Below are 25807 nucleotides of genomic sequence, written 5' to 3'. Positions count from 1 at the left end.
TAGAAAATGACCTCTGATCGTGCTTCAACTAGTTGGAGACATCACTTTGGTATGGTGATCCCAGAATAGGTCTAGTGCCTATTTGGGTTATGGACTGGTATCATGTTAACGTGTTCTCTACATGTTACCGAGATGATTTATGGATTGGTTAATGTTGTTTTGGTCTAAAGCCGACATGACATATCATTGTAATATGGATGTATGCAATGATCATATTTGTAATATCTTTTAGGTGGCCAACCTAATTGGTTTAGGCCTTAGGGTTGGTATAAATTAATGTAAGATCTCATTGTAGACCGTGGATATGGGAAAAATGAATGTAATATGCGAATATTATAATATCATTTGGGCAGAGGATTAGGTCGATCATTGAATATCAAATTGGGTTTATGTAAGAGGTCAAAGGCCTCTAGTATTGAGCTTAACTGGGACTGTAATCAGGCATGGTAGATGCTATCTTTGGCAGTTCACTCTACTGGATTGTTGTCCAATTATCTTGAGGTGGTTTTAACCTCTCTATAGTCAGTGAGACTCTTTTGTAATGAGCAGTGTGCTCTAGCCAGTGTGCCTTCCTGCATGTGCAGGCCCCTCATTGTATCACATACTTTCTGCAAAAGTATCATCTAACTGTGGGTAGGCTTCCCATTGTGGGTTTTCCCCTTACTGGGTTTTCCACGTACAAATCATGGTGTTATGTGGTATGGTTGCATTGTGTTGATTATCTTTTTTATTGTTGAGTTGCATTGTTTACCGGTATCTATTTTTACTGGTATCTATTTCTACTATTTTGGTATTCAATGTTTATGTGCTCCAATTTAAGGTTGTAAAGTGAATTAATTGATATAATCTGTTAACAACTGATTCACCCCCCCTCTCAGTTGTTCACTGGTTATCCTAACAACCATCACCTTTATTTTGTTTCTCCCTCCAGACATGCTTATGAGATCCTTTGCTATTAGGTGGGTTCCTTTGAATGCTAGGACAACACTTGGCCCAGTGTCCCATTTTTTTGCAATGAAAGCAAACAAAGGGTAAGGATTGACACTCTATAGCTTGCACCCATTTGCCCAGCTTAGAGAAAATATCAATTGATGATGGTAGATCAGTGTTCTGACAGACATTTAGACAAATCTTGTCATACACCAACCTTTTTCTAGATGAAGTCATTGAGTCTATGGCAAGAAGATCACCAAAGGAAATGGCAATGCCCTTGAAGACATATTCAAACCAAAAATCCACGGGCAAACTAGGCAGCCTGACCCAGACAAGAGCCAAGTCAAAAAAGGAATCATTTAACTCCTAATTAGGGGACCATTTTCTTAAGGAAAGCAAAGATCTCCTAACCATCCGAGGACCTCCATACAGAACACCTTCCAAATCTTTCGAACACGAAAAGTTGAAGGCAAAAAAGCCTTTAGGCATCGCAAAGATTTCAACTTGGCCTTTCAATTGCCATTTCTTTTTGGTGAAATCTCTCACCACATCAATGTTAGGTCTTGGACTAACAAATTTTCCAACTAAAGTGAAGGCCATTAATGATATATTATGATCAATGATAGCGTCGAGAATGGAGATAACAAACTTACTCGCTGCCTTGTCTGATAAGTCTGAAACACTAAGAAAGGAAGATTTTGCAGTAAGTTTCGACCCAAGTATTCCGACCCTCGATCCAACTATTCTGGCCTAGGATATCGAGGGATCCTTTTGTACAACATTCTTTTCCCGCTCAGGTCCCTCTTTCAATATTCCCTCTCGGTTGGAGACTCCTTCACGTGATTCCCCCTTATCTCCAGGGTCAAAAGGAGGGTCCCCAGATGGGTACCCTTCCTTTTTGTTCTCTCCATCCACATGCGCTTCAACATGTGTGTCTGAATCCTTCTGCCCATGCGATAGAAGCACAAAGAATCCAGCACAGTTACCAGAACCAACTTTCCCGCCCAGCTCCATTCAGAAGCTAATAACATCTATAATATAATAATTATTAAAAAATTAAAAAATAATATTTAATTAAAAATTATTTTTATTTACCTATATATTTAAAAGTTAAATAATAATAATATTAAACTTTTCATATAATACTTATTAAAATGAATTTTTATATATTAGATATTATAATATGATAATTATTAAAAATTAATAAAAAGAGAAAAAATTACAAAGTTTTAAACATACAATTTACTATATATATTATATTTATTATTTTGAAACTAAATTAAATTTATATATTATAATATAATAATTATTAAATATTAGAAACTGAGACACTATTTAATTAAAACTACATTATTGTTTATCTATATAAAATTAAAAATTAAAAAGTTTAAACTATAATTTTTTTGTTTTGTTTTTTCTAAACTATATTTTATTATTTATATATTATATTTATTATTCTAACAATAGATTAAATTTATATATTAAAAATATAATAATTATTTAAATCTTAAAAACTTATATAATATTTAATTAAAAAATTATTATTATTTTCCCTTCTTTCTATATATGCTAGATAAAAGTATTATCGAAATTTTTATATTATATATTAAAATTAATTAGTTGTGTATATATAATAATTATTAAAATAAAAAAAATACAATATTTTAAACATCTAATATATTATTTATACATTATATTTGTTATTTTAAAATAAAACTAAATTTATATATTAAAATATAATAATTATTAAAACTTAAAAAATAAAAAAAGCATTTATTTAAAAATATATATAATCTAAATACATTTAAAATAAATAAATAATGTAAGTACATTTTATTGTATTTCATATTAAGATAGGAAAATCTGACCAAGTGATAGTAAATTTAAAATAGCTATTAAAAAAGGTTTAACAATTAATGATGAAAGGAAAAAATATAGAATTTTTAAATTATTCATTTATGTAAGTTGTAGATTCAAGTCATAGAGCTCAAAGAGCATTTACTAGAAACTTTAGTTTTTTAAATTTTTTATTAATAACACGTCACTCTTAATCAAATAACAACTACAAAGCAAAGGGTAGTCTTTTTACGGAAGTAAATGAATTTAAAAAAGCGGTCAACAAAAAATTGGAAGAAAAACTTTTCACATAAATAGAGTCAGAAGTTGAAGGAAAAAACTGAACTGCCAATAATAAAATCAATGGCTAGCTAGTTAAGTGTCTTTTTCAAAAATAAGATATACTTTCGATGTAATTTATGTCACGTCAAAGGTGCATTTCATTTAAAAGTATTAAATTCCATGTGTTTGTGATATTTAAATGTATGAAAAATAAAAAAAATTATTTTATTTATTTAATTATTTTATTTATTTAATGTTTCGGATCACAATTTGTGATCCATCATCAGAATGATACATGTGAGAGCAAATGAGAAAAATGACCAAGAAACTATTTGTATTTTTGTATTTGTATATAAAAATACAAATATATATATATATATATTAAAATATTAAAAACATATATGTATATGTGTGTGAGAATATGTAAATAATTATATATATATATATATATAAAACATATATGTATATGTATGTGCGAATATGTAAATATACATATATGTTTTTTATTTTTTATTATGTATATATATGTGTGTATGTATATGTATGTATATATATAGATATATATACATATATGTGTATATATATGTATGTATGTATGTATGTATGTATGTGTATATATAGATATATATACATATATGTGTATATATGTGTATATATATATATGTATGTATGTATGTATGTATGTTTATGTATGTATGTGTATTTTTTGTCTTGTTTTTTCTTATATATACATGTATGTATATTATATACACACATATACATATTTATGTATATGTGAGATGTATATGTAAATGGATATACATATTTTTTGGTTGATTTGTTTCTATAGTCAATTGTGGGTCTCTCTTTTATATTTAGTTACAGCACGTGTTGAATACCTTAAAGATTACTCCGCTGGATGTCCCTGTCCATCTTGTGGGAATTGAAACACATATTTGTGACCTACTCAGTAAAATAGATCGCATAGCACAGTGAGAGTGGGAGTCAGTGGTATAGGCAGCGTTGGTAAAACCACCTTCGCCAAGGTTGTTTACAATAGAATTTATGCCAGGTTTGATGCTTATTTCTTTGCACAGAAAAATAATACTCTTGTAGACTTGCAACGGGCAATTCTAAGAAGATTGGTAAATTACCATGGAGAAGCTTCAAGTGTTGCTGAGGGAAAAGCACTGATGGAAAACCTATTACAAGGAGTTCGTGCCCTTGTCATATTGGATGATGTGACTGATCGGAGCCACTTGGATGAAGTGAATGGGGATTGGTTCGGGCCTGGTAGCAGAATCATCATTACATCCCGAAATCGACACATACTCAATCTTGCTGAGGTTGATTCAGCTCTGGAAATGACTGGGCTAGGGGAATATGATGCTCTTCAATTGTTTTGTTGGCCTGCTTTCTCAAGGCCATTCGCGAAGACCCCCTACAAAAATATTTCTACAAGAATTGCAAGAGCTTGCTGGGGGCATCCTCTTTCATTACAAGTTATTGGAGCCCATTTGTTTGATAAGAAGGAGCAGGACGACATTCAATGTTGGGAAGAAGCTCTCCATAACATTGGGAAAAATCAAGAAATATCCGGAGTCCTTCGAATCAGTTATGACGGACTTAGCCATGTTGAGAAGGAAATATTTTTAGATATAGCTTGTTGCTTTGCTGGTGAAAGGAAACATGACGCTGTTATCTTCTGGGAAGTTTTATACCCAAACAGAGTTCAAACAGCCCTCAAAAATCTTATGCTGAAAATGCTTATAAACTACAGTGGCACTCCAGATCTCCTCAATATGCATGACCTTTTGCGGGAAATGGGAAGAGGGATTCAAGAGCAGGTTGGTAACAATAGCAGACTGTGGCTGCCTACGGGTGTACACAGAACTTTGAGCAGAGACAGAGCAGAGGGAGTGAATATGCCTGTTTACACAGGACAGAATGGAAGAGAGCCCCTTAGCTTGCACAAAATGCCTTCCCTACGCTACCTTGTTGTGCAAAATACAAAAGTAGTGGGCAACATTGGAAATTTAGCTCCAAATTTGTTATGGATAAAAATTAGAAATTGTGAATTAAATGATACGTATACATGGTTAAGATTAAGAAACAGATTCCAGCTAGATAGTAGTTGGTCCCAAGTGAGGATTTTAAGTATAGAGCAGTGTGCAAGTCTTACGAGAATCCCAAATACCCTGGACAGCTTGGTGAACCTCCGATGCTTGAATCTAGAGAATTGTGTAGCTCTCACAACACTTCCAAACACCCTTGGTAACTTGTCACAATTGAAGGAGTTACATGTTCGCAACTGTACCAATTTAACAAGCCTTCCGGATACTGTGGGCAATCTCATGCAGCTAGAAATGTTGGAGCTGAGAGCATGTACAGTTCTACGCAGCCTTCCCAGCACACTAGGTAATTTAGCTCGACTAAGAAAGCTGCGATTGAAATATTGCACAGGGTTAAGGTATCTTCGCAACACAAAAGGCGACTTGGCACAACTCCAACATTTGTCCATGCGTGGTTGTTCAGGTTTACAGAGCCTTCGTTACCCTTTGGGCAAGCTACAAAATCTAAAGAGATTGCATTTATCAGATTGGAAAGACCTACAAAGCTTTCATGATGGGGTTGTCAAGTTAGCCCAGCTTAGGGAGTTAAACAGGTAAAAAATAATTTATAGGTACATTTAATTTGGTCTATACGGACTCTATTTAAAAGCTTTGAAAGAAAATATATTTATATTGAATTGTTTGAAATTTTGTCTCGTGATAAAGTAGTGATTGAAATGGTTTTAAATTTTGCAGAAGGGTCGGCATTGGAAGCTTGGTGCAGAAGAAGTTTAATGTCTACTTTATATACCACGCAGCAGATGAAAGGGAAATATCGATGTATTATTATAAGTACAAATACCTGCGCACCGGATCACTTCGTATATGCCCTTGCAGTGAGGATGAGGAAAGTAGTGACATTAGAGAGGCAATTGATAGCAGTGATATTGACATTCTTGTTCCTGTGTATTCCAAAACCTTTCTGCAGTCAAATATTTGCATGAGAAAGTACGTAGCCATACGCCGCTCGAATGCCCTTGTTATTCCTATGTGCCAATGCATCTTTACATGGTACTATTTTATCCAACGTTTGAACACATTGAGAGAGTCGAATGCCATTATTTTTTTCATCATACTTTTTTCATAGTGAATATTGCAATTATAGTTTTTCTTTAAAATTCTTGTAATGCGAATTTTGGGTGTAATTTTTTGAATCATAAGTATTTTAAATCATATTTAAATTTTAATAGTTAATTTTTAAATTTTAAATTTTGTAAATTATGTTAATTAGGTTTTAATTTTAATTTGTGGAGGGAAATGTGTATGTTTTTAATTTGTGGAGGGAAATGTGTATGTTCTAATCCTAAAAATTTATGACTAAAAATAAAAATAAAAATAAAATTAATTATATAAAGTGTTTGAATTTCAAAAGATATTTTTGTAAATCTAAAAAATATTTTTATGTTAGTGATATTTGATTATTTTTATTATATTGATCAAGTTGTTATATATGATTGTAAAATAGCTATTTTTTTTATTCATTTGGTAAAATAATATTTGACAAAATAACTTTTGATATTGATTTTATTTTCTTCTCATAGTTATTATTGTGAACAATAACTGGAACTCCTAGTATGTAGATTAAACAAAATCAATACCTAACTTTTTTTTAATAATTATTCCAACTAAAAAATTCTCTCTCATACTCATTTTGAAGGTTCTAATCCACCATATATAGCTTCCAACCAAATTCTTCCTCTATTCTATCCTTGACCAAAAAAAAAGGTTTTTCTTTCATTCTTCTTAGGTATGTTTTATAAATAATCATTAATGGCCTCTTAACAAATTGTCAATCGATATCATCCATCCATACTTACATTAATTATCCTCCACCACTTTCCTTATCTCCATTTCCCTCCTAACCCTAGCAAAATCTCTCATCATTTTCTTCTGAAAAATAATTGGTGCAAAATTTTCCTTCCCCATTCTTCTTGGTTGAAGATATACCCTTTGAACCTTTCCATTGGTCTTGACTTTTACATATCAAGTGACATTTTCCCCACCATAAATACTTTTTCTCTTGAAGTTTTTCAACATGAAGAAATCTTCACACAAACCACTAAAAAACCATAATTTGTGTCTTAGTGTCTTAGTGGTAATAAGCATGAAAAATGACTTGGTAATGATTGTCATCAAGTGAGTTTTGGGCAAGGGCTTTCTAGTTTTTGAGGACTAGTATAGAGTCCTTACTAACATAGTCTTTTGTTTTGTAGCTTTTCTATTGGGTCTGGGGGGAATGAAGCTTGATACTTTGAAGCTTACTAGAGACCTATTTGGGAATGAGTACAATGTTGGTATGGATGAATTTCTATATGTAGCTCAATATGGCATAGGCATCCCAAATTTCACTAATTTAAGGGCTTATGTTGAAAAAGATGGTGTGGTTCCTTGGCTACCCTTCCTTGCCAGATTTCAGATAACCAAGGTTGAGAGGCATTAGGAGTGATCTGTTCTTGATTTTGAATTCCCAAGGAAGGTGTTGGGAGTGGATCCCATAAATAGCGGGAACTGGTGGGAGGACTTGAGGTCTTTGGTTACTGCTATGAAGGGTGCAGATCACTTGGATACGAAAGAGTATGGAAAGTGAATGAGCTATGTTTTCTAACATGGACACTAATGATGAAGAGACCAAGGGGGATATCCCCCTTTGAATGATTTATAATCTTGTTCCTTTTTTATCTTTTTTTCTAATTTTTTTTGCTAAACTAAAGAGTTATTTTGAAATTTTTCAATACAAACAATTGAAAGCATACATGCACAATTTTTTCACATAAATTATGAATACATATAAATAGCTTACAATATTTCAAGCACTTTGCAAAATTTTATTAGAGCTATGCATGGTGTTGAAAGTGTCTGCATTTTACATTATTTTCCATTGCACAAGAATTTATTTCATTACATTTGAGTATAATATTTTAAGACTAAAACATGGTTTGACAATGATGAATTTATGGCTAACACTTATGAATGAAATAAAATACTCTAATTGTATATGAAAGAACACCAATCTTAGTTTAAAATGAAAAAAATAATACTTACTTTTACAATGTATCATTTAAAATAGGGTTTTTTTAATCACTGCATACATCAATTGGTAGTGGATAGAGTGTACTTCAAATCATATGGTAAGTGTTGCACTTGATTTTACCTCAACTATGGGTTGTGAGAGAATGGATATGTGTCTCTTTTCATGCAGTTATCTCTTGATGAATGTAGTGTCACTTTACATTGCAAAGTAGCATTAATTAAATTTTTTGAATTCCTTACATGTGAGTCTCCTGAAAATCCTTTTGTATAACCATAAGACAACTGAACGAGGGGGGGGGGGGGCGTGAATCAGTTGTCACAGATCACCGGAAGCATTAACAATTTAAACTTTAATACTAAAACCCAAAATAGTAATACCGGAATAGTAATTAAATCAATTAAGCATAAACAATAATAACAAAATAAAAACCATCCACACAACACCAAGATTCACACGTGGAAAAGGCAGTAAAGGGAAAAACCATGGTGGGAAGCCTACCCACAGTCAGATAATACTTATGCACTAAGTATGTGAATTACAAAGAAGGGGTCTGCACTTGAAGGAAGGCCAACAACTTAGAGCACACTGCTCATCACAAAAGGAGCCTCACTAACTACATAAAAATCCAGACTACAATTCAAAGAAATATTAAATTGCAATAGATACCATCTCCTATGCCTGAGTACAGTTCCGGTTAAGCTCAATACTAGAGGACTAAATCCTCTTACAAAAACCCAATTCGATCTCCAATAATCGACCAACTCCTTGGCTTGGATGATATTATATTATTCACACATTACATTCCTTGATCATGACCTCTTACATTAACCATGATGATCTACAATGAGATCTTACATCTATTTATACAAACCCTTGACCATAAACAATCAGGTCGGCCACCAGACATTAAACCAATTACATAATTACAAACCATGTTAGCCTTAGACCAAATAACAAATAATATCAACACATAAGACATCCCAGAAATAAATCAATAGGTCCTATCCACACATTACATTAATGTCGGTCCATAACCTAGATTAATCGGGACCAAGTATAGGTCCACACGCTTCAACAACGGTCTCCATTCGCCAAGTCTCGAACATGAGCATCCTAAAACTCCATCAGAAGCTGTACCAACACCACTTATACAATTCATCAAGATCTCCAAAATCTCTATCGGTGAAACCCTCGCGGGAACCACAAACCAAGCTTCGAAGAAGGCAAGATAGCATCCAATCTACAAAACAAAACCAACTGACCAAATTTGAGTATAAGTGTCATGAATAAGTCAATTCCATCACCAGATTATATCAAAGTCTACCAGATCATGCCAGATTCAAGTTAATTAGAAACCACTCATCCTACCAGAACTAGAAGGGTGTCGTTAAAGCATCCAAACAACTAGTGTTGACATCAATAACAAAACATCAATGCAACACATAATCAATTCCACAAAATGGCCAACAATCTCCCCCTTTGGCATTCATGACAACACTAGATGTGAAAAACATCTCAGTACCAAGAGATGCCAAACAAGTCTCTCCCTGTGGAAGACAATCAACAATCATCTGTATATAACTCTGAATATCAATAACTCTCCCCCTTTGAATAATATTTCTCCCTGTTTTCTATTTACTTTTTCACATCATTATCTCTCCCCCTTTGACATCAATGCCAAAAATCTGACAAAAATATCAAAGAAAAAAAATAAGCCTCTGAATCTCAAAGCTGACTACTCCCCCTGAGCAGTAGCATCCCACATTAGTGCTGTAATGAATAGTATCTATGATAATTCATGTCAGACTGATGCCAAACTGCATCAATCAAGTCTCTGTCAGAGGGGCGGAAACCCCCAATATGTCTCTTAGGTAATCAAATGCTTCCTTGGATAAAGGTTTAGTGAAAATATCTACAATCTATTCTTTAGGGTTCACATAAACCAGTTTAACTTCATTTGCTTCCACCTTTTCCTTCAAAAAGTTATACTTGATAGATATGTGCTTTGTCTTAGAATGAAATACTGGATTCTTTGAAATATCAATAGAATTAATTATCATAGTGAATAATTGTTAGTGCATCACAATCCACCTTTATATCCTTCAACATTTGCTTCATCCATAAAACTTGTGTACAGTTAGTAGAAGCAACAACATACTCACCTTCAACATTAGATAGATAAGTACATGATTGTTTCTTGCTAATCCATGAACCCAACTTCTTTCCAAGAAAGAAAGCTCCATCGGAAGTACTTTTCTGGTCATCAACATCTCCAGCCCAGTAAGCATCTGTATATGATCATAAAGTGAAGTAATCATCCTTAGGGTACCATAAACCATATTCTGATGTACCTTGCAAGTATCTAAAAATCCTTTTCACCACCATTTCATGATTTTCTTTAGGATCACTCTGAAATCTTGAAAAAATACAAACAACATTCATAATGTCAGGCCTACTCTGAGTCAAATAAAGTAGACCACCAATCATAGACTTGTATCTTGTAGGATTTACCGGTGCAAAAAAATCTTTACTTGTCAATTTCTCACTTGTAACCATAGGTGTACTTATTGGTTTAGAATCTCTCATACCAAATTTCTTCAACAATTCCTTAGCATATTTAGTTTGACAGATAAAAATACCTTTATCAGTCTGAGTAATCTGCAAGTCTAAGAAAAATTTCATCTCACCAATCATAGGCATCTCAAATTGTTTCTCGATATTCTTAGAAAATTCTATGCATAATTTATGTTCACCTCCAAAAATAATGTCATCAACAAATACTTCAACAATTAGTATATTATCATTAGTGATTTTATAATATAAATTACTGTCAGCACTTCCCTTAGTAAAACCAAGCTTCAAAAGATATTTATCCAACCTTGCAACCAACTCTAGGAGCTTATTTCAATCCATATAAAGATTTCCTTAACCTACAAACCATATCAGTATCATCTGATAGTGAAAAACCATCAGGTTGCTCAATATAAACTTTCTCATCAAGATCCCCATTCAAAAATGCACATTTAACATCTATCTGATAAACCTTGTAGTTTTTATAAGCAGCATAGGCAAGAAATAATCTTACAGCTTCAATCCTAGCTACCAGTGCAAAATTTTCTCCATAATTAATTCCTTCCTTTTGAGAATATCCTTTACAAACCAATCTAGCCTTATTCCTTATAACTTGACCATCCTCATTCAATTTATTCCTAAAAGCCCATTTAGTTCCAATAACATTTTCATTTTTAGGTCGAGGAACCAAAGTCAATTTGTAATTTTTCTCAATCTAATCTAATTCTTCTTCCATAGCTTTTAACCAAAATTTATCTTTACATGCCTCAATTACCGATACCGATTCAAGTTATGAAATCAAACATACTTCATTAGTTGCCAGTCTTCTTCTTGTCATAATTCCATTGCTCGTATCCCCAATGATTTGATCTTACGAATGATTCAATCTCACATACCTAGGAGTCTTCTGACTCTCTGCTCATCTTCCTTGTTCTTCAGTTATTGTAAAATTCTCTTATGTTGCCGAAGTAACTGGTTCAACTCTTTATTCCGGTAAAGGTGCTACCGGTTCAGATATAATCATTTCCACTGCCAGTTCCTTCTCATAAACTCTGATTTGACTTTTGCTCAGCTCATCTACTTTGACATTAGCACTCTCCAATATTCTCTGCAATCTCTTGTTATAACATCTATATGCTTTTCTTTCATTAAAATAACCAAGAAATATGCCTTCATCACATCCGAGATCAAATTTCCCAATAGTATCATCTCTCCTAATATAACATTTACTACCAAAAGTTCTAAAATACTTAACTATAGGTGTATTGCCAAACCATAATTCATAAGGTGTCTTACCGATTTCTCCTTTGATGTGTACTTTGTTGAATATATAAACCCCTGTACTCACTACTTCTCTCCAGTAGATATGAGGTAGATTTTCTTCCATCATCATTGTTCTAGTAGCATCCAAGATAGTTCTATTTTTCCTTTCCACAACTCCAATCTGCTGAGGTGTCCGGGGAGCAGAAAATTATCTTCTTATACCATGCTTGTCACAAAAGTTATTAAACTCACTGGATGTGAATTCTCCACCATGATCCGATCTCAAACATTTAATCTTCAATCCTATCTTAGTTTCCAATTTAGCCTTAAAGATTTTAAACTTTTCAAATGCTTCAGTTTTTTCTCTCAAAAAAGTAACCCACATCATTCTATAATAATCATCAATGATTAACATGAAATATCTATCACAATAAAAACTTTTAACTCTAGTAGGGCCACACAAATCAGTATGAATAAGTTCAAGAATATCTTTTGATTTATCTTGTATACTCCTAAAAGAGGTTCTGACCTATTTACCCATTTGACATTCTTTACATACCGGATTATAGGGCTTCATAATCTTAGGTATATCTCTAACAACCTTAGTTGAATTGATCTTCACAATAAAATCAAAATTCACATGACACAGTCTTTTATGCCATAGCCAACTCTCATCAGTCTATGTAATCAAACATGTCTTCTCACTGGAGTTCAAATAAAATATATTACCTTTTGTCTGTGTACCGGTTACAATCTCCAAGCTAGATTTGTTAATGATTTTGCATTTTCCATCCTTGAACTCTAATTAAAATATTTTATCTACCAATTTTCCTACACTCAAAAGATTATGCTTCAAACCTTCAACATAATAAATGTTGTCAGTATTGTTCTTACCATCCAATGATATAGTTCCTTTTCCCTTGATCATACATGCCTTGTCATCTCCAAATCTAACTAGTCCACCATCAAATTCTTGCAAAGACAAAAACTTCCCTTTATCTCTAGTCATATGATGTGAACAATCACTGCCAATTACCCATTCATCCGTATCCTCAATTTTAGCAGCAAGTGCCTTCTCCTCAAGTACATTCTCTTCTAGTGCTAGATCATCTTGCTTGATAGCCAAGAACACCCATTCCTTCCCATTGCCAGATCCACTAGTAGAGTCTTCTATCGGTTCATCATCTTAATCAGTAATGCCTTCCTCATCCGCTATGTAGCATGATTTGTCTCTGTTTTTCTTGAATCTATACTTGTTCTGATATCCAGGGTTAGGCTTAAATGATCTTTTAACTATTTCTTTAAATCTTGAATTCCTTTCAGAACATCTAGATGCAAAATGACCAATCTTATTACATGCAAAATATTTAAAAGGTTCTTTTCCTTCATACTTACTTCCTACCAGTCCTTTCGGTACTCTTCTAGAAAACAGTGCTTCAAGTTTCTTAAACTCATCATCTTCTCTCTTCATATGTTCTAATTCTTTTGCATATAAATCTTTCCAGTCTTTGTTACTGGTTGCAAATGTAGATACATGAAAAGTAGGTTTAGTCTTCATAGCTCCAAAAGTTCCAAATTACTCAAGCTCAAAAGCAGATAATTTCTCAAACAAAGTATCTTTGTTGACAGATGTATTAGCCATTGTTCTCAACTTATTGATAGCAATAGCCTTTATTTTGTAAGCTGGTGGTAAGACTCTCCGGACTTTAGAAACAATTCCATCTTTGCTCAGAGTTCCACCACAACATTCAATTCCCATAACAATCTCATTTAACCTTTCCATGAATGTAGTAATCCTTTCATCTTCTTCCATCTTCATGTTTTCATATCTCACCTGGTAACCATCAAGTTTAGCAATCTTCACTATAGGGTCACCTTCATTAAGAGTTTGCAACTTATCCCATATAGCCTTTCCAGATGATTTGTTTGTTAATCCCATTATTTTCTCATTAGAAAGTGCACACAAGAGGGCTTATATTGCTCTACAATCATTCTCAAGCTCCTTGTCCAGGTTAGCCAGAGGAGGATTGACAGATCTTGGATTAAAGGGTGTGATACCATTTTGTGTGATCTCCCAAATCTCCTTGCCAAGATATCTCAGATGAGTCTCCATCTGAATCTTCCATACTATGTAATTTGTTCCTTCAAGCCTCTGTATATCCTTTTGAAAGGTATCTCTAGAAGAACTAGATGAACTTGAACTATTTGTCACCATAGGATCTTCCTCAAGCGGTTAAGATTTCTCCAAAGAGGACCAAAGCTCTGATACCAATTGTTAGACAGTTCAGATAACTAGAAGACAACCGAGGGGGGGGGGGGCGGGGGTGAATCAGTTGTCACAGATTACTGGAAGTATTAACAATTTAAACTTTAATACCGAAACCCAAAACAATAATACTAGAATAGCAGTTAATCCAATTAAGCATAAACAATAATCACAGAATAAAAGACCTCCACACAACACCAAGATTTGTACGTGGAAAACTCGATAAAGGGAAAAACCACGGTGGGAAGCTTACCCACAGTTAGATAATACTTCTGTAGTAAGTATGTGAATTACAAAGAAGGGGCCTACACTTCAAGGAAGGCAACCATCCTAGAGCACATTGCTCATCACAAAAGGAGCCTCATTGACTACATAAAAATCTAGACTACAATCTAGAGAAGTGTTTAACAACAAAAGATAGCATCTCCTATGCTTGAGTACAGTTCTAGTTAAGCTCAATACTGGAGGACTAAATCCTCTTACAAAAACCCAATTCAATCTCTAATGATCGACCGACTCCTCTGCCTAAATGATATTATATTATTCGCACATTACATTCCTTGACCATGATCTCTTACATTAACCATGATGACCTACAATGGTATCTTACATCTATTTATACAAACCCTCGACCATAAACAATCAGATCAGCCACCAAACAATAAACCAATTACATAATTACAAACCATGTTAGCCTTAGACAAAATAACAAATAATATCGATGCATAAGACATCTTGAAAATACATCAATAGGTCCTATCCACATGTTATATTAATGTCAGTCCATAATCTAGATCAATCGGGACCAAGTATAGGTCTACACGCTTCAACAATGATCTCCATCCACCAAGTCTCAAACATGATCACCAACAACATCCTAAAACTCCATCAGAAGTTGCACCAACACCACTTATGCAATTCATCAAAGATCTCCAGAAGATCTACCGGTGAAACCCTCGCCGGAACCAAAAACCAAACTTCTAAGCAGGCATGATAGCATCCAATCTCTAGACCAAAACCAACTAACCAAATATGAGTATAAGTATCATGAACAAGACAATTCCATCACCAGATTATATCGGAGTCTATCGGATCATGCCGAATCCAAGTTAACCAAAAACCACTCATCCTACCAAAACCAGAAGGGTGCCGATAAAGCATCCAAATAGCTAGTGTTGACATCAATGCAACACATAATCAATTCCACCAAATGGCCAACACATTTTTGTTTGAAGATCCATTTTGTTCTTGAGGAGGGTTTAGTTCTCAAAAGACAATGCTTAACCACCCATTGGGATTCAACCACAAAAATGTGCATGATTGCATTTTGGGATCCTCGTAAGGAGGACATAGCATTTGCAATTGCACTTCTTGAAAGGGAAAAGTGACCAAGCTAACCTAACCTAAAAAATAGATGGGAAAAATAAACAAAACCATTAATTGGCTTTTCAAAGAGGCTTCTCTTCCTTCTTAGCCTTTGATATCGTACATGTTTCTAAATGAAATAAAAAAAAGGGAAAGCAACAAACAACCAATGAGATTTCCAAATATACCCCAAGCACTATATATAATGAAACTTACCCACTTGGAGATGTTGTCTATATGTAGTAAGTGAGAGAATTTTCTATTCTCATTGAAATTCTTCTCCTTGCTTAGAAGTACGTATAACTTGTGGTGACTTGCTGATTTCCTATTGAGCTAAATGCTTGATGGGGAATCCTCTTCATAGCATGGTAGTTATCAATGGACTTACAACTACACTTTACTTCTTTGGATATTTTTTAATCAATGAGAATTGACCTTCAAGACCCTCCTAATTGCATCAGGTCTTCATCCCTTTCTTTGTTTCTCATACTTTACCATCATAGCCGATAATGGTTTAATGTCAATAGATGAGAAAAATGCTTCTAATTTATCTCATAATTGGATTTCATCAATTTACTCCTAACTTTTCTCCTTGAGGTTAACCTCGTGATTTGATTGCTTGTAAAGCTTTATTACATCACTTTGAGGTTTTGAAATTGCTTCCAAAATCAAAACAGGCATGCTCTCTTCTTCTCCTTCAACAAAGAAGAAGGAATCTTCTAACACGAGGCATGAGTAACTTTCCTCACTCATTTCTTGTACATAGATAACATCTTTGTAGTCCAGTTGTTCTCTTTCATTTTTCTCTTGCCAAGAAAGGAATTCCTTGCCTTTATGAGCTTGCAAAAGCTCGTAATTAATAGGTTGCTCATCCTCCTTTTCATGTCCTCGGGACTAATCCAATTTCTAGACCACGAGCCCCCCTGTAAAAAAGGGAAATCATATGATATCATGACGACTATGGGAGGAAATGGTTTTACAAACGATACCAAAGAAACTAGCCTTCTTGAATAGGGATACTCTCTCAAGAAATATTTTCTTGTTAAACATAGGTCTAGAATCCTCAAGAATAGTTGATTCATCAAAAGATATCTCTTGGCTAGATCTTGGAATTTTGAGTTGAGCCCGGGATTTAGATTTAACTTGCTTGAAAATTTGAAATTGCTCCTGCTGCCAACTTAGGGCTTCCAATTCCTATCATTGTAACTAGGCTTGGAGAAAAATTTGTTCTCGATATTCTAGTTCTTTCTCAAGGGATTTTAATTGTGTCTAGAAATTTGATATGATTGCTAAGATTTATTATATTTTTATGTTGGTTAAAGGGATATGCATGTTGATAAGGGATAGAATGTATCTCTTGAATTTGTTGGGAAGTGAATTCCTATTGTCAGGAAAGTGACACTAGAGAAAGTAAGGGTTAGACATTTGAGGATTATTCAATTATTTCCGCTATGGAGAGATATCGAAGAAAATTACCATTTTTACTTGTGTAACATTGTGGCTAAAAAATAAATGGTGTGTATTTTTATGGAAATGAGGGAAATTATGAAATTTGGAAACTCTCTCCATACTATATAAAGAGATTTGTAAATTATCTATCTTGGAATAGAACAATAGGTCTGTTAAATATTAGGATTTTGAACAAATACCCATAAAGATAAGGGGATGTATTAATTCCTACAGAGTCACCAAATACTTTCTGAGATGTCACTTGAGGTTGAGTGTTTTGAAGAATTCATGAAATATTCAATGATAAAAATCTCTTTTGGGTTCCACCGGGTGTGCTAGGAAAACTTCAGTGGTACTTATGTGCCCTCCACATGTCTAAAGGTTTCATTTATTTGAGGGTAGTTTGGAAGTTTCTGGTGTAGGGGTACCCTTTCATGCAAATATGCCCAACTTTAGGTTTTTGTCTTATTTTGTAAGGACTGGTGTAAATAAGGTCATTTTGGACCATTATAGAGCATCTGGGTCATTTGTGAAGTTTTGCGGTTAATTGGTTACAAGATGCAAACGTTGTTCATTTGTTGTCAAATTTGTCAATGACAACTTTTTGAAAAGTTGTTAAATGTTAGTTGAGGGTCAGTTGGAGGTTGTAACTAGTTTGGAATAGGTTGGGAATAGGGGTTTTCCTCAGGTCAAACCCGAGTTTTGGAATTAACCATGAAATAGAAATGAAATGTAATTGAATTGCAATAATGAAAATGATCTCCTTTTGATGGAGATGCTAAATAATGTATGAACCACTAATGATATATCTTTTTAATGGAGTTTAGTTTGTCTCCACAAATAATTAGGGTTTCATGAAGTCTTCATAAACATAGAACTTGAATTTCAACTCAAATGCTTAGAAGAGGACTGATTGCTTCCTCACTTGAATTTGAATGCTTGTTTGCTTGAATTGATTGCATGAATAGCTTAGCTCCTTCTAAAATTGAGAGGGTACACTTCCTTTCATACTTTCTTATTGATAAACAATTTAATTTTCCAACATGAATCGACATGGGGTCTAGGTCCCCACCAAAATGATGTTACTATTGAGGGGCCCCAAAATTGGCAGCAATTGGGAGGACCAGAGCGCTAGGAGCTCTGGTCCTTGAGGACTTGAGCGCTAGTGCCTTGGTATTGACCAATCAAAAACCAAGAAAAGTGGGACAAGAGGTGTGCATTCTGAAAATTATGAGATATTTGCACGGTGTGAATAGAATCAAGGCTTCGATTAGGCCTTGAGACATGAATGCTAAGGTGAGGGCCCAAATGAGGACAAAATTGTAAGGGAGTAAACTTTAGGATGCTAAAAATATGTACTTTCATCATCAATATCACAGCCAACAACATTAGTATGTACTTCCATCATTAGCAGTATCAATAATACAAGCCAACAGCATCAAAATATCAATAATGACATCTAGTCATTAATGACACCAATTCCAACAATCTCCATTGTTATATCTTTGCACTCAACTCCCCCATTCGACATTAATGACAACACTACACTGAGGATTAGCACCAATGACAACACTAAGTCATTAATGACAACAACTACCAACAATCTCCCCATTTGTCACTTATGGCAATACACACACAATATATTCTCTTCCCCTTGACATGAAGGACAAAGGTCAAAGGACTTTATTGTAATCTCTTCTTTCTACACTTTTGATCTCCCCCTCTTTGATAGAATAGTCAATTATATGTTCCCTTTCTCTGTATGTTTATTCTCTCCCTCTTTCTATTTAATTGAAATCTTCCTATTTAACATTATTTGTATCTCTTTCATTTTCCATCTCCATCAACGTTGCCATCTCTCTCTCTCTCTCTCTCTCTCACACACACACACACACACACACACACACATACACATTCTAGATTGCAAAAATAACAAGAGCTTGTGGGTAGTGGAGCCTGACTATCTTCTTGATTCAAAGGTCTTATTTCATTCATCTTTCAATCCTTTTAATTGAGTCAGCATAGTTAATTTTAATCTATCACTTCTCCATTAATGCTTTCTTATAGATGGTTTGTTGCAAGGTGTGCACCCTTGGTCTTCTTGTGCTATTCAATGAAACACTTAGTTTTGTAACATGGCTTAATCGCCTCTCATGGATTCATTAGGTCTCACAATTGTATCAGGCATGAACAAGTTGATCCTTTGGTGCAACAACAATCGCATTTCCAACAAGTGGTATTAGAACCTAGGTCATAAGTTCAAAGCCCTCGCTCATGTTAGGGGGGTTATTACAAGGTGTATGCCTTTGGTCTCCTTGTGATGTGTAGTGCAGTGCTCTGGTTTGTGATATGGATTAGACATTCAAATGTTGCATTACACAACAATGTGCACAAAAGGTATCATGGTAAGCACAACAACACACAAAATGACATAACCAATGCATCAAGAATGGGGGCACAAAGTGAAAGACCTCACTAATCATGTGAATGGTCATTGTTATATTTTTTTTTGCAGAAACAACATCATTTTCTAAATGGCCTATCAATTGACCTCATATATTGCACAAATGTGTGCTACTAATAGACCAATATATTTCATAATTGACCTTCGACACCTTTTCAGTGTACCCATTAGACACTAAGATGTGATTGCTAGTTGTATTATAATTGATAACTTCTGTGACTTTGTTTTAATTATGTAAGAAGTATGTTTATTCCTTTGATGAAATTTTCAAGATACCTACACTAATTTTAAACGTGCAAAATTGTTAAGTCTTCTGAATAACATCTTATTGATTCATGGGGAATAAAGTAAATTTCGAAGTTTGGATTTAAATAATAAATAAATTATTATTGATTAAATTGATTACTTTTTATTAAGTTTTAAAAAGTTAACCGTCATTTTGTTCACAAGAAAAATAACAAGAAGGTTATTATTTTCTTGCATCTTGCCGACTCTGAACTGTTGAAACTCTGTGGGTTCTCTCCGTTCACAAGAAAATTCCATTCATCGGGTTTTCCTCCATCCGACTTTGTTTATCTCGCCGACTTGGTTGATCCTCTCAATATGGTTTCCAAGAAATTCTCTAACACTTCACGAGAAACTTCCAAGAAATTCTCTCTTTTGTGGCTCTTCAAATTTGTGCAGAACAAGGGATGGAGATTGCTGTTCAGTATCAGCCTCCCGCCACCAAAATTCCCTTCGATACCAACAACAAATTTAACGTTGTGAGAACAACTTTTGTCGACCATCTCTACGAATCTCTCTCGGGAGAGGGACTTAAGGTTTTCCTCGACAGCGAAGAGCTGGAGAAAGGCATAGAAATCGATTCAAATTTGCAAGAAGCCATTAAAACAAGTGATGTTCTGATCCCTATATTTTCTAAACACTATGCAGAATCAACTTGGTGTCTGAAGGAGGCTGCCCAGATGTGGAGATCCAATGGCTTCATCATTCCTCTTTTCTATGATGTGGAGCCCTCTGATGTTCGCTACCCTCAAAGAGAGGGAGGTCCATTCGCCAAGGCATTCCAAAAGCATTACAGCCATTTAGATCGACAGGATGAGAAAACAATCGAGGAATGGAAGAATGTTCTTCAACAAATCTCTTCTCTTTCTGGTTGGACAAGGGCGGAAGAATTCGGGTAAGTAATTTGCATCCTTTCTTTGCAATTAACCCAGGGCAAAAAACCAAAGGAGAACATCTTTTAGAGGTCCACTTATTATATTAGCTATTTGTTAAGGAGGCAAACTGTTTGTTTATTAAATCCTTAAAGATTAGCCTGATCTTCCTACTTTATATTTGTTAAAGTTCATTATAGCTGACTGAATATATTGAAAAATATAATCGAAGTAGATCAACGAGCATAACATCCCATCCAGGCTGCCAGAAAATAAGCCCTGTTTTTTAAGCCAGCATTAATTTATTATCCATATTGTCTGCAATAAAGGAACGTGGTCTTATAACATCAATAATTTTCCTTGGTGAGCCAACCCTGTCTTTCCATAACATGGCCATGATTGCCTATGTCCTCTTGTTCAACCTTTTACCCCGTTTCTATCATGATACTTATACTAGATCATGGGCTCCTCCTCAAATCCTATTACTTACTTTAGGCCCCGAAATCACTCTCATCCCTGGAATTATCTAGCCATCCAAGTTCTGCCTGCATCAAATTAGTTCACCTCTTGTTCATGCAATTATGTTGCTCGTCACACGTTCGAGCTTCCTTCAATTCCTTCAAAGTGGTTTATCTCTGCACACATCAGCGATCACCCATACATTTACCTATTTGTCACAAAAAAAAATAGTTCTAATTTCTAATAAATAAGGAATTAGTAAATATAAAACCAAAATTCTGAAAACCTTTCTCAGATAAAAATTGTGTTACTCCAGTCTATCCTATTGTAAATTTGTAGTGTAAACATAAGTTTGGTTAAAATCATTTAGACCCATTAATTCTCCATGGTAAGTTTTGTTCTCCTTTAAAATGTCAGACAGTTGTTAGACTTTGATCAGTATGTTTGTTTCTTTTTCATGAGGTTTTTGAAAAAATACTGTAAAGATGTTTTGTATATAAATTAGCCATTTGTAGATTAAGCAAATAATTTTAGTATGTAAATTATTCAGACGAAGTTCATCTTTTTTCTTTCTGGTAGTTTTCTTTACAGGTTAGAATATGTAGATACTTGAAACACAAGCTGTTAACATACAAATAAACCTTTTATTCAATACGGATTACTTTTTGCACCTCAATGTTGAGATCTTACATCAATTGTCTGTTTCTCAGTACATTACAGACTTGCACACTTAACAACAAGGCGGGATCTCTATATAGAAATTAGAGTCCCTCAAAATCGACCGTAAATTGAACTTGTTTGTTCCATCAATTTAGCATGGAACAATTGAGAACTCAAATTATCCTCGAGACTCTAAATTCAGAATTCATTATGCATACCATGCATCACATATCAACAGGATTGTATTGGTTACGACTTAGAACAACCAATAGCTTTAAAGTTTATAATAGCATTAACAGGACCCACCTGCGTAAGAGATTTGGATATTTTCATTACTCCCTCCTTAGTCCTTACCAGTTACATCAGATTTATTACTCGCTCAACGACTTAAGTACTAAAGTAAAATCCACGATTCAGGTAGCTTCACTTGCTGTCCTTAATCTAGACCCCTAATTGTCCTTGAAACATTTTTTTAATTTTATGGAAAGATTGATTATTGTGAATGGTCAATATTATGAGGTAATCATCTCGAAATATATAAGTTTAACTTTTTCTTTTTCGTTTTATAAATTCATAAGATACTTGTAATTCTTTAGCCCTGTAAACTGGTTGTTTTCGTGGAATTTAGTGTGCCTTATATGTAATTACAACCTTAAATTTGAAATGGTCATGTGTAATATAAGGAAGGTGATTTGCAGGTACGAAGGAAGACTGGTAAAAAGAGTTGTGAAAGACGTGTTGAATACCTTGAAGATTACTCCGCCTCTGCCAGATGTTCCTGTCCATCTTGTGGGACTTGAAATGCATATGTGTGCCCTGCTCCATAGATTAGATTTGAGTTCATGGCATAGTACAGTGAGAGTGGGAGTCAGCGGTATAGGCGGCGTAGGAAAAACCACCCTGGCCAAGGCTGTTTACAATAGAATTTATGCTAGGTTTGATGCTTATTTCTTTGCACAGAAAAAAAGTACCCTTGTAGACTTGCAACGGGCAATTCTAAGAAGATTGGTAAATTACCATGGAGAAGTTTCAAGTGTTGCCGAGGGAAAAGCTCTGATGAAAAACTTATTGCAAGGAGTTCGTGCCCTTGTCATTTTGGATGATGTGAATGATCTGAGTCACTTGGATGCACTGAATGGAGACTGGTGTGGGCCTGGTAGCAGAATCATCTTTACATCCCGAGACCGACACATACTCAATCTTGCTAAAGTTGATTCAATTCTTAATATGAGTGGGCTAGGAAGGATGAAGCTCTTCAATTGTTTTGTTGGCATGCTTTCTCGAGGGCGTTTGCGGAGACCCCCTACAAAAAGCTTTCTACAAGAATTGCAAGAGCCTGCAAGGGTCATCCTCTTTCATTACAAGTTATTGGAGTATATTTGTTTGATAAGAAAGAGCGGGATGACATTCAATATTGGGAAGAAGCTCTCCATAACATTTGGGGAAAATCAAGAAATATCCAAAGTCCTTCGAATCAGTTATGATGGACTTAACCATGTTGAGAAGGAAATGTTTCTGGATATAGCTTGTTGTTTTGCTGGTAAAAGAGAAAATGATGCTGTTACCTTCTGGGAAGTTTTATACCCAAAAAGAGTTAAAACAGCTCTCAAAGAATCTTTCGCTGAAAATGCTTATAAATGAGAGTGGCCCTAAAAATCTCCTCGATATGCATGACCTTCTGCGGGGAATGGGAAGAGGAATTCAAGAGCAGATTGATAATAATAGCAGACTCTTGCTGCCTATGGGTTCACACAGAGCTTTGAGCAGAGACAGAGCAGAGGGAGTGAATATGCTTGTTTACACGGGATAATGGAAAAGAGCCTGTGAGCTTCCATAGAATACCATCCCTACGCTACCTAGTTGTGCAAAATACAAAAATAGTGGGAAACATTGGAAAGTTAGCTCCGAATTTGTTATGGATAAAAATAAAAAACTGTGAATTAGGTGGTATGTATACATGGTTAACATTAAGAAACAGATTCCAACTGGATAGCAGTTGGTCCCAAGGCAGGATTTTAAATGTAGAGCAGTGTCCAACTCTTACGATAATCCCAAAGACACTTGACAGCTTGGTGAACCTCCGATGCTTGTATCTGCAGGATTGTGTTGCTCTCACAACTCTTCCAGACACACTTGGTAACATGGCACAATTGAAGGAGTTGCATTTGTGCGGCTGTACAAATTTAACAAGCCTTCCTGAAACTGTAGGCAACTTGATGCATTTAGAAATCTTGCATTTGAAAGACTGTACAGCTCTAAGAAGCCTTCCCAGCACTATAGGTAATTTAGTTCAACTACAGGAGCTGGTTTTGAAAAGATGTACAGGGCTAAGGAATGTTCCCAACACAATAGGCGACTTGGCACAACTCCAGACTTTGATTACGTATAATTGTTCAAGTTTACAGAGCATTCCTTACCCGTTAGGCAAGTTACAAAATCTTAGGCGGTTACACATTCCAGGTTGGACAGACCTAGAAAGCTTTCATGATGCGGTTATCAGGTTAGCCCAGCTTATGGAGTTAAGCAGGTAAAAGATCATTTATAGGTGAATTTAATTTTGTATATACGGACTCTATTTAAGAACTTTGAAAGAAGACATAGTTCTATTGAATTGTTTAAAATTTTATCTCTTGATAAAGTAGTCTGTAAAATTATTTTAAATTTTACAGAAGCGTCGGGATAGGAAGCTCGGTGCAGAAGAAGTTTAATGTCTACTTTGTTTACCACGCAGCAGCTGAAAGGAAAATATTGATGGCTCATAAGTACAAACACCTGCGCACCGGAAAATATTGTTTGTGCACAGGCAGTGAGGATAAGGAAAGCAGTGACATTAGGGATGCAATTGATAGCTGTGAAATTCTTGTCCTTGGTTTATCCAAGAGCTTTGCAGAGTCGATTGTGTGCATGAAAAAGTTCGCAGCCATAAGGCGCTCGAAGAACGGCCTTATTGTTCCTCTATCCCTTCGCAGCTTTATACAGCCCTGTCGTATCAAATTTTTGAACACATTGAGAGAGTTATAATACCACAGTTTTGAAGATGGTAGTGTTTTTCCGTCGACATTTTTTTCTAAGTGATTATTGAAATAAAAATCTACTATTTTTTACTTTAGTAACTTTTTAATGGTATTTTCTTTTATTGAATATTCCATATTATTTTTGAAGTTTCAAAATAGAAAAGACAAAATTATTAAAAAAGAAAGGATTAACTATTTTTTCTACTTTTTTAAATGATTAATTTTTAATTAAGTGAAAATCTTATTTTAATTATTTATGTTTTTTAATGAAATTACAAATAATTGGAACCTTGTAAGAGAATGCAAAGTGGATTTGAAACTATCACTTCTCCATTGAGACCTTTGATGTAAAAGCAACATTATTTTCTAAATTTGTTCTACCAATTGATCTCATGTACTACACAAATTTATGCAAAAAAATGACCAAATTTTGGCCTAATTGATCTTCCACACCTCTTCGACATACCCATTGCACACTAAAGTGCAATTGCTAGTATAGATTATGTTTAAATTTTGATTAATATTACTTTTTAGCTTGTGAAGGAAATGTGCATGTTCTACTTTTAAAGATTTATGGCCAAAGGCAAGATTAATTTTTGTATAATTAAGTCTACAAAATATTCAAACTTTTTTTTTGTAAATATATAAAATATTTAAATGAAATTTGAAATTCAATTAGATTTTGTTTTTCCAATTGTTTAAGTGTTTAAAAATATATTTAAATTTTAGTAGTTAATTTTAAGTTTTAAATTTTATAAATTATGTTTAAATTTTGATCAAGTTTTTATTTTTAACTTGCGAGGGAAACGTGCATGCTCTACCTCTAAAGATTTATGGCTAATAGTAAGATAAGTTTCTAAGTATAATTAGGTCTATAAAATATTTAGATTTCAATTTTTTTTGGTAAATATATAAAATATTTTCACATTTTAAAATCGATAAATTGATTCTATAATCCAAATCTTAA

At 34.3% G+C, this 25807-nt stretch overlaps 2 protein-coding genes across 2 annotated transcripts in view; both read left to right on the top strand.

Moving 5' to 3' along the window:
- LOC131876090 (disease resistance protein RUN1-like) overlaps nucleotides 1–23467 on the top strand; it is a 43063-nt gene extending 19596 nt beyond the window's left edge. The window contains exons 2-5 of the mRNA XM_059220877.1: nucleotides 4024–5695; nucleotides 5838–6169; nucleotides 20235–20730; nucleotides 22525–23467. Coding sequence (XP_059076860.1) covers nucleotides 4024–5695; nucleotides 5838–6169; nucleotides 20235–20730; nucleotides 22525–23467 — 3443 coding nt within the window. The remainder of the gene's footprint in view (nucleotides 1–4023; nucleotides 5696–5837; nucleotides 6170–20234; nucleotides 20731–22524) is intronic.
- A 308-nt stretch (nucleotides 23468–23775) lies between these two features.
- On the top strand, nucleotides 23776–24847 carry LOC131876089 (disease resistance protein TAO1-like). The gene is made up of 2 exons (XM_059220876.1): nucleotides 23776–24353; nucleotides 24496–24847. The coding sequence occupies exons 1-2, from the start codon at nucleotides 23776–23778 to the stop codon at nucleotides 24845–24847; spliced, it is 930 nt and encodes a 309-aa protein (XP_059076859.1).
- Nucleotides 24848–25807: the final 960 nt, after the last annotated feature.

The sequence above is a fragment of the Cryptomeria japonica genome, chromosome 5 (assembly GCF_030272615.1).
Source record: "Cryptomeria japonica chromosome 5, Sugi_1.0, whole genome shotgun sequence".
In the NCBI taxonomy this organism is placed as follows: domain Eukaryota; kingdom Viridiplantae; phylum Streptophyta; class Pinopsida; order Cupressales; family Cupressaceae; genus Cryptomeria; species Cryptomeria japonica.
The sequence above is the reverse complement of the archived record's forward strand: the minus strand, read 5'-3'. Positions and strand labels throughout refer to the sequence as shown.